Here is an 18,476-nt window from a genome sequence, read left to right as displayed (position 1 = left end):
GGTTAGTTTCCTTCATTAAGGCATCTCAGGGTCTTTGGTTCCACTTTCTATTCCTTGATTCCTAAGGAGAAAAGAAACAAGCATGATGAAGGGAGTCAGATGTGAATCTTCTTGGGATGCTTAAATACCACAAAGGCATATCATCTTTACAATGAGGTAAACAAGAATTTAAACCTCTCTAGAGATATGGTTTTTCTTAAATCCTCTATGAATGAAAAAATTGTTGAGCAATAACTTGATCATTTAGATATATTTTCCCATGTAAAGACATATTGCAAATTTGATGATGATATTATATATCTTTATGGGGGGGTCCCTATCTTACATCTATCTCTAGAATCTCCTTTTGAAGCACCATCTACCCCTCATGAAGAAGTTCTTACCACTTGATCAAAAAAAGAAGTTCAATTGGATGATTGTTAGTAAATTTATATGTATAAAGCATGTTACATGTTATTATCAATCTGGGTACATAAGCTTGTGAGATGCAAACATTGTATGTGCTGGATCATGTCATGAATGATTTCTATGTTGTGAAAGAACTTTACAATTTAATGTTCCAAGAAACACACTTGTAATAAAATTCCACCAGACAAAAATTAAAATACTAAAGAGGTTTATTAGATCACCGGGATTATGTTTATGAGATAACTTTATGGGCATCATTCATAGTCCTTTTTTTGACTGAAATCCATTCAAATAGTTCTTGGTACATTGAGAGGCACTTTCATTCTTGAGACTTTAGTATCTAACTTCTGTAGGGAATCCTCAATTTTTCAATTAAAGGATAAAATCCAACAATAACTAAATTAAAATTCTATGGAGGTTTATTTGATCACTGGGATTATGTTTACAAGAGCACTTTAAGGGCACTGATCACAGTTCTTTGTTTTTCTCACATGCATTCAAACGGTTTTGTGATACCTTGCGAAGAAATTTATTTCTTCAACCTTCAATACCTAATTTTTACAGGGCGTTTACTCTTTTGTAATTAACTTTAAAGGAATTCAATAGTTCAAATAATATAAATTCAAAGATCTTTGAAGCAAATATAGAAGGTTAAATCTATCGATTTAAACTAATATATCTAGATTAAAGAAATGAGTTGTAACACAAAATAGGTATTGGGGCCCTCCTAATTTATTTGCGTTGCAAAGAGAGCATACAAAATAGCTACTTGATTATATAAATCCTCATAACAACATTTCCTTTGTATTAAAAAAATATTAATGGAACTAAAGAATAACAAAATATGTGAAGAGAAATACCAAAACCTCTTTTTCTATTCCATCATAATCTAGACATATGCTCCAAGATTCCTCCCGTTGAAATTGAGAAGACACTCAATTATACAAAAGTTTTCTCCAAGAACATGATAAACAATAATTACTCAAATCCACAAATTTCTCTTGCAATTACAACCATTTACTAATAAGTCAAAACTAAAAATCAACTAATAAGCAACCATAAGGTCTTTACTAATAATTCAAAACTAATCAAACTAATCTTGTCTATGGTCTAATATTCTTTCCACATCTAATATTGTTGATGATAATCTAAATCCATGACAAATGTTCAATGGTTGAAGATGAAATTCGAATTTGAGGCTCAATGGTGAAATTATGCATCATTGGAGTCTCTAAATATACCTATATTCATCACCAAACTCATCCATCTTTCAAAAATAAGTGAAAACATATTATTTTTCTAATATTTAAGCATAAACTCATTTTAAATACTAAAATAAAAGCATTGGAAAATATGGTGCCTAATCCCACATATAAACATCAAAATGGTCTTAAAACAAGGTTACATGTAAGTGGAAAATGATTAAAAGTCAAGGAATATGATGTGAAATAATGGTAATTTTGAGGAATCGACAATGACATGATAAAGAGGATTGAGAAGTTGAACCTTGATGCAACACCATCTCAATCATTAGAGAAATTGGGACCATATCAAAATGGTCCACCAAAGTGGCTCATAAAAACACTTGGAAGTGTTCATCCTGATGAGGTGAGAACAAGAACCAAAGGTTTAATTAGGAATGATGGATGTGATGTAGATAATTTAGTTTTAGATGATATATATGATATGGATGTTTCATATAATTGTGAATTGAATTTATATACTAAATTTAAACCAATTGTTCAAGAAGATGTTTCTAATGACGAGTGGAAAGAAGCCATGCAGAAGGAGTATGATGCTTTCATCGAGAATGGGACATGGAAGTTGTTGGGTCATCCATTCATAACAGAAACAATTGGCCACAAGTGGTTCTTCAATAATAAGTACAAATTAGATGGCTCAATTGACAAGCACAAAGTGAGGCTTGTGGCAAAATGATTTGCTTAGAAAAAAGGTATTAGTTATGAGGAGACTTCCCCCTATAACAAAATGGTCTACCATTTGTACTCTATTTGTCTTGGAAACACATAATGGATGGAAATTTCATCAAATGGGTATAAAATATGCTTTCTTGAATGAATACTTGATAGATAATGTCTTCATGTCTCAACTACAAGGTTTGTTGTAAATGGACAAGAACATAAAATATGTAAAAGATCATTAAATCCTTATAAGACCTAAAACACGCACCATGAGCTTGGTATGAAAAGCTAATTGAGCGTATTTTGAAATTGAATTTCAATCACTTTAATCTTGATCATGAAACTCTATTTGTTAAGAAAGTTGATAAAACTATTGTATATCTTATAGTGTACGTTGATTATCTATTGATAATAGGGAACAATGAAAGCTATATTGCATCCATAAATAAAGAGGCCAAGAAAGGCTTTGAGATGATATATTTGGGACACATCCTCTATTACTTGGGCACTAAAGTGACTCAAATCCAAAGTATATACTCATCTCACAAAAGAAGTACATTGGAGAATTGTTGAATAAGTTTGGCATTTTTGAGTGTAACCCTCTCTCTACTCCAATGGAACATAATTTGAAGCTCACATTAAAAGAAGAGAATGAATTTGAGGATGCAACCAAGTACAAACAACTTGTGTGAGTTCTTATCTACCTAACCACAAATAGATTAGATATTTCAATCATCGTTAGGATTTTTTCTAGGTTTAGGAAAAAATCTTGTGAAAGACATTGGTTCACTACAAAAAGAGTTCTAAAATATTTGAAGGGGACTCCATACTTTGGACTCAAGTATTCTAAGGTGGATGATTTCAAATTGATTAGATAGTCTGATTCAAAATTTCATGGAGATAAAAAAAAAATGGAGTGTCTACTTCAAGCTATCTCATGACTCTTTGATCAACAATTATCTCTTGGAACACAAATAGTTAGTTCTAGCTAATTCCACAACATAGAAAAAATGTGCGGTAGTTGTAGAACTAACAAAGGAGATTGTGTGGCTTAGGAGAATACTTGAAGATCTATAGGAGAAATAGGTCAATTCTACTTCTCTTCTAATTAACAATACTTCTACAATTAGGTTGTCCAGGAACCAAAAATTCCATGATTGAATCAAGCACACCAACACAAAATATCATGTCGATCAATATCATGTAGAGGCCAAGAGTATTCATTTGGGACATCGTTCCAGAAATGAGAAAATTGCAAACACCTTCAACAAAGTGCTTGGAACATTTTTTTTGAAAAGTTCAAAATGATGCCTCGACTCACAAACACCCTTTCAAATTAAGGTGGAAAATGTGAGATACCCAATCCTTGGGATTATAGTAAATTGCAAATATTTTTGTAAATATTAATTTAGGAGGAATATGAAGAGTCATCATATGGATAGGAAGATTTATTCATACCTTTTGGAAGATGAAACCAAGCCACTTCTCTTTGGATTAATGTATGACTGACTTTAACAAAATTCAATCCAAGCATGGAGTTATTCCTTAGCATAACAAAACTTACCTCATATCTCCTTTTAATGATTTATTGTAGAAGAATTGAGGAAGAACATGGAAGAAAAAGGTAAGAAATCTCCACACAATAAATTCCTTCAACACCCAACTAATCATGTACTTATGTTGTGCCAACAAAGCAAATTTTTATTATGTTCACTGGGTCCTTGTTGAAATACATCTCAAGTAAATTATAATGAAATCAAGAATTAGTGTAAGCTTATTTGAACAAGTAAGAAAAAAACTAATGTCAACAATATGAAAATTTTGAAGAAAAGATAGAGGTAAAATTAAAGAAATCAATGTGGAAGTATTTGCAGCCAACAATAATGTATCATACCTCACTGAAATTGGGTTATTGTAGGTGCTTATTCAATTTTTCAAGAACATTATTCAACAACTAGAGATGAAACGAAAGTCATAACTCATTGTTACATAGCTATATCCATATCTAGTGTCTCCTACAAAAGAAACAACGAAATCAAAGGAAAGTTAGTAGAGGAGTTGAAACTAAGAGAGCCCATATAGTAATATTTGTTAATTATAAAGAAATATATTGGAGCTTAGATGTTGGCTTGTTGATGCTTAGATCCAATACTAGCATGGAAGGCTACTCAAGCACATATATAACAATAAGAGGTGGAAAGAGGCGAGTATGGGAAGAGTGTATGTACAATATAATGATCATTTCTTTCTTTTTGACATCCATGCACAATATTTTCTAGCTAGGACTCCTACTAGGTTTCTTTTGTGTTGGATTTCCAAGAATTCCATTTGAACTGCCTAGGGGTGGTATCATATGAGAACTTGTTCCAATGTGCATATGCTCAAACGAGGGGTGCAACAAATGCAGGATTAGAGTCCTTGGCTTCCTCATCATAATTTATATATGAATTCAAGTAATGAACTATAATCACATTAATGTCATCGCCTCCCCACAAGGCTAGGCCCAAAACAAAAGAAAGTCTAGATTGTGACTTGGAGGAGAAATGAACAAGAACTATACATATAAATTAGCTAGAGTATTACTTGTTGAGACCTGGAATGAAACCAAATGATTGAATTTTGGTTCAGTACTATGGATAGATCAAGTTTGATCTTGATGTTTGAATTAGAGAACATGTTGAGAGGACACCTTCATGTATTATGCCTCATGAACTTAAGGCTATGAAAGTTGAATGCAAGAAGGTGAGGGTGGATCGAAAGGGTAGCCAACAAAGAGAGAAGTGGTGAAACCAAGAAACTATAGCGGTGCAATATACAAGTACAAATAAAATTAATTTTTCTATTGAAACTAATAATATTTGACAATAATTATTTTTCAAACCTATTTAACTTAAAATATTTCTTAAATAAATACATAAATTAGATATAAAATATTTCTTACACTAGATAATAATTATGAAGATCAATTTAATTAAATATCATTAACATATATTCAAGTAGTAGCTTAAACATAAGAACGGTATACTATAAAAGAAAATATAAAGTTTATTTGTTTTAACCTAATATGAATGTAAAGTCACTTAAAACAAATTAGTACGTAACCATTTATAAGATTTTCACATTATTTATAATGACCGAACTAATCAGAACAGAAAAGATGAAATAAAAATATTTTATATTATAATAAAAACATAATATATATGGTTAGAAAAGTTTGAAATGTTTGTGAAAATGAATAAATTAATATGAAATCAATACAAATGCAAATTAACATGCGACTAAGACATGGACCAATAAACAAAAAGGTTGATCAACGAAGTAAGGGGTTGAGGTTGGTGGTTACTAAACCAATACGAAGAGACATCCTTACAACTCTTTGGTTATCAAGGGAAGGAGACAATGGCTATGCATTACGAGAAAGATACCCAAATGATTGGTTATAATAGGTACGTTTTCAAGTAGGTGATTATAAAGGAATGTTGACATATTGTCATTTATATCGATAATTATAAAATTTAAAATTAGATTAAAATTTTAAATTAATTAAATATATTTTTAAAAAAGATGTTACAATGTTTAATTATGTTGTGTAAATATTTTAATTTGGTTAAATAAGAAATAAAATTGTTGAATGGTGAGGTTTATTTTTGAGCGGAGTATAATATGTAACATTGTTTGTCTATAATTAAAGTTGAAATTTTGCTTATGTCGACCAAATAAAAAAAATAACTATATAAAATATTTAAATAGTGTTGGCTCATAAAAAAAATTGTTTGGATTTCTCTTGGCTCATGTTAGATCCATATTTAAAATTGATCTATGCTAGTAATTATATATAGAGAGAGTAATCCATCTTAACTTAGGATCTATGAAGGATTAAGAGGTTTGATCTTTCTAGACACTTGATAGATCAGTTAAGGTAGATCTATGTTGGTTTGTCAAATTAGTAGTGGAGATAGTGATTATTAATTGTTATTTGCAAATATACGTTGAGTCTTACTATTATTATAAAAACCACACTAGCATAATTCGCTAATAATCTTAGAGGGAGCAAGCATCCATTACTTCTAAATGCCTTCATTAATCTTAAAAAGTACAAACTTTCACTCTCGTTGGATGCCTTATAATCTTGTGCTATTAACATATTTCCTTAAATACAAAAAAAACTAAATCTTAACTAAACAAAAACACTTTTAAGTCATACTCTATAAATTAATTCGTTTTACCCTCCATTAAAGCCAAACCACTTTTAAATAATAACCTTGATAAATTAATTTACCCTCAAATCAAAACCATTGACAATTAGGAAATTTTCGCCTAAGACATTAGATTGATGCTTATGTCATTTTCTTATCCACATTGTTAGTAATATGTCAACATTGGCTAATTTGCAGAGAAAATAATGGTTGTTTACTTGAAAACGGAACTATTATAATATATTGTATATATTATCCGAATTCAATGGCCATTAACCTTCATGCATTACATTTAATGAATCAATCAATTAACTGGGAGATCAATATAAACGTGTACAAGAGTATGATTTGATTTGTATGATGTTAAGTCGTTGGATTGGTGATGCCGCCACACTGTTAATGTTTATTGTTTATTTGGCATTTGTCACCTCCCCCACACTGTTAATGTTTATTGTTTATTTGGCATTTGTCACCTCTGTCATGTGCTCACCACGCGCAAACACCACCTACGAAATGAAAATGACTTTATCTTCTGCATTCAAGCGTGTTTCGACCACTCACCCAATAACTTATAAAAATAAAAACAAGCTTTTACTTTTCTACACGTACGGGAGAGACATGCGCGCCTGCGCCCATAAAGAAAACGAAAAGGCAGCTCATTCGAAGACCCACCCCATTTTCAATTTTTGCTTTCCCCCTATTCCGTGGTCTGCCGTTCTTTCACACGGCCACATTCTGCTGATAGGCACTGGGCAGCCATAAATAGATATGCCCTGCTCACTCCAATTTCACTTCTTCAAACTTTTCTCCGCTGGCGTCTTTGGCACAAGTCTTTTCTCATCATTGTTGCTGCCTATTGCTATACTTTGTCTTCCTTGAAAATTCCCAAACTTTCTGTGCAATTATTTCAGATCTTCATACCTTCCCTGGTGATTAGGGTATATGGTGCCATTTCCAACCCAAATTGAATCATCAGAGGCAACAAAGAAGCAGTGATGGAGTCAGAAACAGTGACTATGGCAGATTTTTCAATTTTTGGAGCTGAGGGAGTAATTATCAAGCCAGGATCTGAAACATTTGTACCTGGTTTTCCCTTTTTATCAGACTTGCAGTCAAATCAGATGCTTGTTTCTCATTCAAATCAAATGGACGTTTACCAAAACTCAGTAATGCCAATCCATCAGCACAATTTAGCAGAGAAATATATGATATGGGGAGTACCCAATATAGCAATATGCCATTTTCTACCAATCTGGATGCTCCTGGGGCTAAATCTGAAGTGCCCACTGAGAGATCAGTGCCTGTGTCGGTGAACGAGTGGTACCCAACTCAGGATTCATTGCATTCTCCTGGGGCCAATGGAGAGGCCATCTCACACTTTTGGAGGCATTCAGCCTCTGACAAAGCAGAGGAGCAGCCAGTTAGAGAGGAGAGGAAGCAGAGAAGGATGTTGTCTAACAGAGAATCTGCAAGGAGGTCTAGGCTCCGGAAACAACATCATTTGGACCAGCTGAGGGCTGAGGTGGATCATTTGAGGGCAGAGAATGGCGAGATATTGGAGAAACTCAATATTATTTCACAGCATTATGCTCATATAACAGAAGAGAATTCCCTGTTGAGATCAGAGGCCATGGAGCTGAGTCACAACCTCCAAAGATTACAATACACATTAAACAGTCAACCTCATGGTGTGTTTGAAAGTATTGGTGTTGAAACTCGAAATTGCAGTGCTGCGCATATGATCTCAACGTATGGCACCATTGCTCACTCCTTGGTTTCTCCCCATCTCTGGTTTTGAGGTCCAGAAGCAATTTACATTGTGAAATACTTGAGTTATTACCAGAACCATGCCCTATATTGTTTTCTTATTCATGCAGGAATTTGATATTGATTTGAATGATGTAAAGAGTTGTAATTTTCTATAAAATCTGGATTTTGGAAAAAGTTGTTAATTTTTGCTATGAAATTATGTAGTGAGAGTTTCCAATCCTTTAAAATAATAAAGGAAAAGAAAAACTAAATTTAGATATTCATTAACTCAAAAACCCTGGAAGGATAACGTTGAAGGGTCATGGGAAGAACCTCTTATAACATAATATAAAAAACAAATAGGTCCCCCAAAGGTCGGAATCTCGTAACTTTACTGGATTTAAAATGCAATTTCGTTGGGCTACTCTATTGACTAATTTTCTTTTTAAGCGGATAAAAATACAAAATCTATTTCCTAAACCTTTAAATTATTATTTCTTAATTAATTTATCTGTATAACTATATTTACAACTCAAAATTTAAAATGATAACCAACTTTAATACCATCCAAACTCAAACTCATGTGATTTTTTCTGCTTTTAATTTTTGTTCACCCACTTCTATCCGTACGGAGGGAGGGGGGGAAAGACGTTTCTATTTGGCCACAATACACTGCGAGTAATTCTATCTTTCCGCTAATCGGAGCTTTAAGTATAGGTCTCTAGAGATCTGATAGACCAACATTAGGTTCAGGAATATTGGATAATAAATAGTATTCTATTTAGGGTTCTTCATCGCTTATACAATGAAATCGCCAATTTTTTCACATACCCGGTTACCCTACATGGGTAAGCGCATTATTATAGTACATGTATGCTTCAGTAGCCGGAGTTCCATTGAAAAAAGGGAATGGGTTAATTCAAACATGGAATTGCTACCTCATACTCATTTTATATTTCTTTTCGCTGTGGTTGGTAATGATAGGAATGGTTCAAATCGTCTTTCTTTTATTTGAATCTATTTTATTTGAATCTATTTTATTTGAATCTAATATAGTTCAAGTTATTTCAAGTAGTGATTCCATCATTCTATAATCACTACTTGAAATAACTTGTACCAGTTATTGATGTCACTTATCAATCACATAAAAGAACTGGATCGAATCTATCCTTCCTTTTCCTTCCAGGAATTCGGTCCATTTATGGTTCCAACCATCCATAGCTGTGTAACCCTATTCCTAATAGATTGACCCCCAAATAACGGATCCAAACTATAAAAAATCCTAAAGAAGCCACAATTGCCGGTTCCTCACCCTGCCAACCCTTATTCATTCTAGTATGCAGATAGATTGCGAATATGGTCCAAGTAATTAATGCCCAAGTCTCTTTTGGATCCCAGCTCCAATAAGATCCCCAGCCCGGATCACATTATATATATATTCATCAGTTCCGAGTTTTCTCTAGGATTCATAACTATACTATTGATACGGTTGAATCACTTACACATTATGATCAATAAGGAGAATTTACAATGCAAGATCTAAAGACCTATCTTTCCACAGCGCCTGTGTTAGCTATTTTATGCGTCAGTTTTTTAGCCGCCCTATTGATAGAAATCAATCGTTTTTTTCCAGATGCTCTTTTTCTTTCTCTTTCCTTTTCTTAATTTTTTTCTTAAAGCCAAGGGAAAAAAGATTGTGCTAGATTGACTTCTCCTACCTCTTGGAGAAATTAGTGCATTCAGCCCCAAAAAGGATCTAAGTTTAGGACTGGAAGGGGGTAGAATTCAAGTAGAAATATCGATCTAAAGATTCTTTCCACATTCAATTTTGTAAGTAAAACTGAAAACTCACTCCTGATCAATCATTTTTTTACTTTCAAATGTTTCACCGTAGGATCTCCGGCTATCAACTTCTATCCCTTTTTCCCTTTTTATTTTTGAGGTCGAAAAGCAAAACCAATATTCAGAGTAAGTTTATGGCCAAGAGCGGAGATATAAGAGTAACAATTACTTTGGAGTGCACTAGTTGTACCCAAGATAGTGTTTATAAAAGATTCCCGGGGATTTCTAGATATACGACTCGGAAAAATCGACGCAATACACCTATTCGATTGGAATCAAATAAATTTTGTCCCTATTGTTACAAGCATACCATTCATGGAGAGATAAAAAAAAGAGATTAAACGTACTACCCATGGATAGGAATAAATCACAGATATAAAAAGAAATGGTATTTCAACAAGATCTTTAATGGAACAATATTTAAAAAAGATTTTGAATAAATAGTATTCAAAAGGTTCATGAAACAAACTATGGATAAACCCAAGCAATCTTTTCGTAGACATTTGAAACCAATTCGCAGACGTTTGAAACCAATTCGTAGATATTTGAAACCAATTCGTAGACATTTGTCACCTATTAGGTCGGGAGATCGGATCGATTATAAAAATATGAGCCTAATTAGTCGATTTATTAGTGAGCAAGGAAAAATATTATCCGGCCGAGTGAATAGATTAACTTCAAAACAACAACGTCTAATGACTAACGCTATTAAACGAGCTCGTATTCTATCTTTGTTACCTTTTCTTTATAATGAAAACTAATTTGATCCATGGGAAATAAGCCTACTCCTTAATCAAATCGGAGCTGGAATATATGTTCGATAAAGATGCAGATCTTGAGTCTATTGTTGAAAAAGTCAACAGGATTTCATTTTTGGAAAAGAATTGGATTGAATTCTTTTCGTTCATTTCCAATCCAATATGAAAAAACTTTTCAATATTTCGACCTTCCCGGAGGGAATTCTCCGGGAGAATCTGTTCTATCCATTCCATCTTTACCTATTTATTTCATCTATACCTAACCTATTTCATCATACGATAAGTTGTTAAAGATGGTGGAAAAGCAATTACTATCTAATACAGCTATTTGTGCAAGTGTTTTACGATTTGGAAGCAACTGCCTCTTGTACAAATATTGGATGAATCTATTATAAGAAACCCCATTGGCACGAGCTGCTGCATTGATCCGAGTAATCCACAAACGACGAAGATCTCTCTTGCGTTTACCTCTATCTCGGTGGGCGGAAACTAAGGCTCTAGCTTTCCGTTGGTTAGCAGTTCGAAAAAGTTTCGAATGGGCCCCTCGAGAGCCTGATACAAATGCAAGAATTTTTTTCCGACGTTTTCGAGCTATATATCCACGTTTCACTCTGGTCATTGAAGTTTACTCTCATGAATCGCTAATATTTTTCTCGGTTAGTCATTTGTTTTGTTTGGTCCATTGAGAATAACACTGATTCTTCTTATTTAGAAAATAAAAGTTCCAATGGCTTTTGCTACTGCAACCTTCCCAACCATAATTCCCTTTGGATAGGCATCTTCCTGGTAGGCAAGGACTGGGACCTTGTACTGAGAATGAGAAAAAATCATGGGTTTCATCGTTTCTATGGTTCTTTCTCCAACGGTAAGGTCCTCTCTATACGCCGGAGCCTTTTATTCATTTCCGAAATATGAGATGAGTATGTTATCGGTAACTTGTACGGTTTACCATCTCCAGCTCTACTCTTGAATCATTAAGTAATAAATACTCTCATTACAAGATCTATTAATACAGTAACGACATGTAATTCTGGGGTTGGCCAGGTAGCTGACCCTGTTGTTCCGTTCTCGCGGCAATATGAGCATAAACTTTATGCTTCTTCAATTTGCATGATTTCCCCGCTCAATGGATTGATGACCATTCGCTACCAATGAGGAATTGCTTTTCATCCCACATCAAGGTGATTGGATTTGCACCAATGGAAACCATAAATTTCATCCCCGGTAAGGTTAGATGATGGATCTTTACTTGATTACAGCGGGAAAATTCTTCTGTTATTCCGTTGTAAGAATTTCCCAGTCTGTTTAAGTTTCTGATCCAAACGAGTCGCACATACACCCTAGCACATACTCCTCTACGCTGAGGACATCCTCGAAGAGCAGGAGATTTTTTTCTATTCTCTATTGGCTGTCTTGCATTTCTAATAAGTTGTTGAATAGTGGGCATTCTAGCTGTATTGTATGCGGAATCAACTGGTTCGGATTGATCCTAACCATACCATATCAGGTGATTATGAAATGAATCACTTCCCCCCCCCCCTTTTTTTTTTTTGAAAAGGAACAAAGAGATCACAGTTTACAGTTCATTATAAAAATAAATTAAAAAAGAGGATCTTCCGCTATGAGATCAACCTTCCGCTACGACATCAACAATGCCATAAGCTTGGGCTTCTGTTGCTGACATAAAAACATCTCTGTTCAGGTCCCGTTGAATTACCTCTCCGGGTTGGTCCGTTCTTTCTATATAACATCTGGTTATGTAATCGCGAAGCATCGTTACGTGTTTCGATTCGTTATGAAAATCTGCAGCCGATCCGTCATAATAGGAACTAGCAGGTTGGTGGATCATAACCCTAGCGTGAGGTAATGCTATACGTTTAGGCATTTCTCCCCCGATTAGGATGAAAGATCCCATTGAAGCAGCTACCCCCATGCATATTGTATGTACATCTGGTACTATTGCTTGCATCATATCGAAAAGACCTACCCCTGGTATTACTGATCCACCGGGACAGTTGATAAATGAGAAAATATCTTTATTTGAATCTTCTGCACTCAAATATACCATGAGACCCATGAGTTGATTTGCAATCTCGTGATTGATATCCTGAGCCAAAAAAAGTAATCTCTCTCGATAAAGTCGGTTGTATAAGTCGACCCAAGTTGCATCTTCATCTCCAGGGGCTCGGAAAGGCACTTTTGGAACACCAACGGGCATTTGTTTTAATGGAAAGAAGTGAAGCACTATACTCTAATATGGGAACGTAAAGTATATGAAGTTGTGTAACATATGAACTCTGGATGGATGGTATAGGGGAGGTTTTGAACCTATCTGGAAATAGAGCTTTAGATGGATCAAAGATCCATGTAAAAGATCCTTCCATTATTCGAGTTGATAATGTAACGAATCACACTTTTACCGCTAAACTATACCCGCCACGATCCGATTGTAACATACGGATCGATCTTTTGTCCAACCAACCCATTTATATTTTTTTGAGTCTTTTCCGGATAACTTCGATCAGAGAACGATAAGCCCCATTCACTATTTAAATTATTTAAATAATTTAAATTATCAAAATTATTTAAATTATCAAAATTATTTAAATTATCAAAATAATTTAAATTATCAAAATTATTTAAATTATCAAAATTATTTAAATTATCAAAATTATTTAAATTATCAAAATTATTTAAATTATCAAAATTATCAAGTATGAAACATTTTGTATAATTTGAGTCCATAAAGTCTTTTTTATCGGAACTGGGCCGATGGATCACAAATATAGATTCCGTAAATTGCTTTAGAGTTGTTTTAGTTGCAATATTTAATTTCTGAAGGGACTCCATTTTATCGATAGGCAAGTTTATTGAAAAAAACCTTGAGGAAACCAAGAATTCTTGTAATATTATTGACAACTTCCCGATCACTTTCATATTATAAAGAATAGATTGGTGGCCCCTATCGTCTAGTGGATCAGGACATCTCTCTTTCAAGGAGGCAACGGGGATTCAACTTCCCCTGGGGGTACCATGATCCATTCGTTAGGTATCCTAAATAATTTTAAATTACTGTCTTGTTCCTGGGTCGATGCCCGAGTGGTTAATGAGGACGGACTGTAAATCCGTTGGCAATATGCCTACGCTGGTTCAAATCCAGCTCGACCCAACCAATATCATCAATACCAATCTATCGGTATGGTTATATTCATGCTAATCATGAATGAAAAGATAATTGGTTATTGAACCCCGACATCGATATCTATTCATATCGTAGATGCCCAATTCCGTATGAATCGATACATTTCAAAAATGAAAGAGAAGGATAAGATATTTAATCGACCTAGCACTCGCATAATCTATATGACCTATCTAGCACCTATCATGAAATAAATATTATCTAATAGTAGGTGAACTGTACTGTATTGGGATTGTAGCTCAATTGGTTAGAGTACCGCCCTGTCAAGACGGAAGTTGCGGGTTCGAGTCCCGTCAGTCCCGATCCAATAGTAAGTGAACTGTGAATGATCATGTCAGGATCTGGACGGACTAGTCCTTATAGGATTAACTATATAGGATTAACTATATTATAATAATAACAATTATCTATATAGCTGTCATTTGTTTACATATGCACTTTTCACCAATTTTAACAAAATTGAAATCAAATACTTTAATTAATATTAAGATAAATTTGATAGTTGTGAAAACTTAATTAATATAAATCTTCAGATTAAAATATAAGTTTATAATTTTAATTTAGATATAAATCTTCACGTTAAGATATAAGTTTACAATTTTAATTTAGATTTAAATAATATTTTGTTTCAAATTTAATAGATAATTTATTTTAAAAAATATTAAATATTAATTATAAAATATTTTAATAAATTTATTTTGCTTGTATCATATTTTTAATAAATAAGTTTAGATAAAAATTTTACTAAATATATTTTGTTGATGTATATTGATGTTAATACTAACAATTTTTTTTAATAAATTATTTTCAATGTGTCATAGAATTAACTACATTCATGTAAATTGTTACATGTTATGTTGTAAAAGTTTCAAAAAATTTAGCTAATATTATATATGAAAGATACCATCACAACCATGTATTACTTTACCCGTGCACCAAGGTAGGTTAAGTTATTTTATAAAATAATATTGATTGTACCTTCAATACATGCATTGGGGTGTCACAATACATGGGGCACCATGGTAGGGTTTAAAAAGATATATCACATTGAACTTTTCATTTTAAATTGTATACAATGTATCAAACACATACAAACACCAATGCTTTATATTCTATTATGAACATTTTTTTGTTGGCCGTTATTGAATTGTTATATCTCATTGTTCCTTCTTTTCCATAATAGATTTGATAATACTCAATACTCCGAGATGATAATGTGTATCACACATCTTTGATAACTACACTAAGTGAACGAGATGTGCATATTGATGGACATGGGATAATTAAGGTATAACACAATATGTGTTGCTACTTTACTAGAGAAACACACCACCATCCCATTTCTTTCTTTTTGTAAGTCATGTAGTGCATTGTCATGTAATAGTAGCACCTCCCTTAGTGTTACCATGGATGACTAAGTGTGTCATTAATGGAGTGTGTCAATAATGGTGCTTCTCATTCACATTGATACATTGAAGAATTAACATACATACATACATACATACATACATACATACATACATACATACATACATACATATATATATATATATATATATATATATATATATATATATATATATATATATAACAAACAAATCAAAACATAAAATAACCCATACCCACACCAACAAAAGAAGACCAAAAAAATTAAAACACACATAAAATACAAAGAAACTATTTCCTGGGCAAGTCCGGGATGGTTTGATAGAGAACAATCCCTAGTTTATTAGGGTCAAATTAATGACAAAGAAAATAAGAAGATTGATTACTCAACTTTTAAGATTTAGCTATTATGCCAAAGATATAAATAATGGACAAGGAATAATACCTTTGACTAATTTGTTGGTCCCTTGGGTGGGATTTTAATTGTTTAGATAAAGTCTTGGATGCTTCAAACTTTTATAGAGATATGCTCAAAATCATCACATGAAATTCCTCAAATCATTTACATTATAAAGTATTTATGATATTAAAACAAGAACACTTGTAACTAACTAATATTAATTAATATCAAGTAATTAATTTTTCTTCTAAATGATGTAATTCATAATTAAACAAATCACAATATATTTTTTTTGGGGGGAGAATATATCTCTTCATGTGTGCGTGTGTGAGTGTGTGCAGGCAATACTTGATATACTTCCAATGCCTTCATCAACAAATCTTGTGTTCCTCCTCACCTAGACCACTTATAGACTTCAACTTTAATTACAACTCCTCAGTATATGTGAATGGGAAAACCAATAAGGGATTATATCTTAAATTTGAGCAAGAGAGTCAACTTTAGAAACAAAGGTTTGTGTAGAAGGGAACAACCATAAAATCCAAGGTTAAATTTTCAATATAATGCTGCAACATAAAGGTACCAAAATGGTCAATTCCCCATTCTCCAACACATAAACCTTATTTATACTCTAATAAGTTATCTAAGTTCATTGGAAATAGAAATTAGGGTTTTTTAGTGTACGAACCTAGTAAATTGCACTCAGAAACATGCAATTAATGTGGATCTATTATTTTTTCCAAAGTTTGGAATGCATACACACCTAGCATGAAGAGAGAGTGTGTATGATATGTGTGTTTCCATAAGGAAAATATTTCATACTAGGTAAAAGTCATTTTTAAACTAATTTCAGTGAAAAAAAATATAGCAAACTAGATATATCCTTGATAAGGAGTCATTAATTACCAAATAAATGTGATAGTAAATGTCATCTAATATATGAGGTCAGAAGGGAAGTTTGTGGTTGAATTAAATTATAATACTACAAAAAATTCAGATAAGTGTAACCACGTGAAGTCCAACAACCACTAGATCGAAACATTATATTCAAACAAAACCAATGTATCAAATTACTATCTTCCCAAAGGTAGGCATATCCATGTTAAGATGAAAAGGGAAGCATGGTCACCAAATCAAGTATGATACAAATCCATGAAGAATATATAGAATGAAAAATCTTAGCCATGGAAAATACATAGTGGAACCATGTCAAATGCATATCATAGCCATGAGCAAATAAATAGCGGATCTATGTCTCAATGTATGTCAACAAAGCAACCAACACTTGAGTTAAAGTAGGAATTAGTTCTCCAAAAAAATATCAATTTCACATAGATAGGTAGTCTAATATGTGCAATTTGAGAAGTAGCATACTAAATGAGAAACTATTAGAACCCAAGGTCTTCAATTCAAATTTATCAAATATACAAATCTAAACCATATGAATAAATGACATGGTATGAAACATGAGCCCCCAAGGTGTAAATAATTAGGAAAATCATAATATGTAAAATTAATGAGGTCCTTGGTTCAAAATCCAACTTACATGTGTCCACGTTAGGAGCAGGCATGTACACCTAATTGTTATAGTGGTAACAAACAAAATTAACCTTGTTTCATGCAAGGACAAGACTGTCCTATTTATCGATTCCACTAGTCACAAAAAAACGAAGATAAGATGTCAAACATGGGTAAACCCATTTTTTTACTAGCCACTGATGTATATTATAGACAAATGCGAGACCACCCACCAATAATGAAAATTGATGTCAAGGTATATAGTACATTTTATCAAGTATGAATAGATGTATTGATGTCAAGGACCTATAGAATCTAACAATCAGGGGAATTTGATGTACTCCCATTATCAATAGTTAAGGAACCTACCATTGATGACTCTAAGCCATGAGGTATTGTAACGTACTCTAAATCATGTTCCCATAGCAATCACACTAATGTTCATAGAAAGAGATATATTGGAAGGAGGGAATTAAGGCATACCCCATGAACCAACATAAGAAGGTATCACAAAAATTATATGATTTCAAGGTCTAGGAAAAAACTATAATGAACACAACACCTTGCATGTTTATCCCATACACTAGATGAAAGTAGCACACAAAAATACCCTCTAAGAAACAACCAATAATGAAAGTTGCTAACATAGGTGAAGAATTACACCAATAATGAAAATGGAAACCAAGGTGTAATATGAATCACACACTGTGACTATATGGCTTGTTGTCAAACATAGTGTAAATCACTTAGTCCATGACCAATGATGAGATGTAATCTACTGAGCATAAGGTGACTTACCAATGATGAAAGTAAGTTCTAAAGTGCTAATGGCTCTAAGTCAATCTCCCAGATTACTGTATTATAGTTGAAAGGATAATAAGCACTAATGAGAAGGGAATAATGAGTCCTTGCATGCTAACATAAGAAACCATCAGTTATGTTGATGAAATGGGGAACAACTTGACAATGAGAAGGAAAAAATCAACACTTAAGCAATTTGAGGAATGATTGACATTGATTAAATACATCCTTTGAACATAAGTGTTAAAAACTGGTGACATAGGCAGTATTTAACAACAAAGGGTAATATATATCTAT

At 33.0% G+C, this 18,476-nt stretch overlaps 1 protein-coding gene and 1 non-coding gene across 2 annotated transcripts; both read left to right on the top strand.

Moving 5' to 3' along the window:
• The first annotated feature begins 7,219 nt into the window (after positions 1 to 7,219).
• LOC149178370 (bZIP transcription factor RISBZ5-like) lies at positions 7,220 to 8,429 on the top strand. Its single transcript, XM_089423636.1, has one exon. The coding sequence runs from the start codon at positions 7,737 to 7,739 to the stop codon at positions 8,322 to 8,324; it is 588 nt and encodes a 195-aa protein (XP_089279762.1). The 5' UTR covers positions 7,220 to 7,736; the 3' UTR covers positions 8,325 to 8,429.
• A 5,531-nt stretch (positions 8,430 to 13,960) lies between these two features.
• Positions 13,961 to 14,044, top strand: TRNAY-GUA (transfer RNA tyrosine (anticodon GUA)). The gene has a single exon. It is a non-coding gene; the product is annotated as a tRNA-Tyr (tRNA).
• The last annotated feature ends 4,432 nt before the right edge of the window (positions 14,045 to 18,476 follow it).

The sequence above is a fragment of the Pinus tabuliformis genome, chromosome 4_1 (genome assembly GCF_031772625.1).
Source record: "Pinus tabuliformis cultivar Carrire ecotype Pingquan chromosome 4_1, CPIR1, whole genome shotgun sequence".
Taxonomy (NCBI): Eukaryota; Viridiplantae; Streptophyta; class Pinopsida; order Pinales; family Pinaceae; genus Pinus; species Pinus tabuliformis.
The sequence above is the reverse complement of the archived record's forward strand: the minus strand, read 5'-3'. Positions and strand labels throughout refer to the sequence as shown.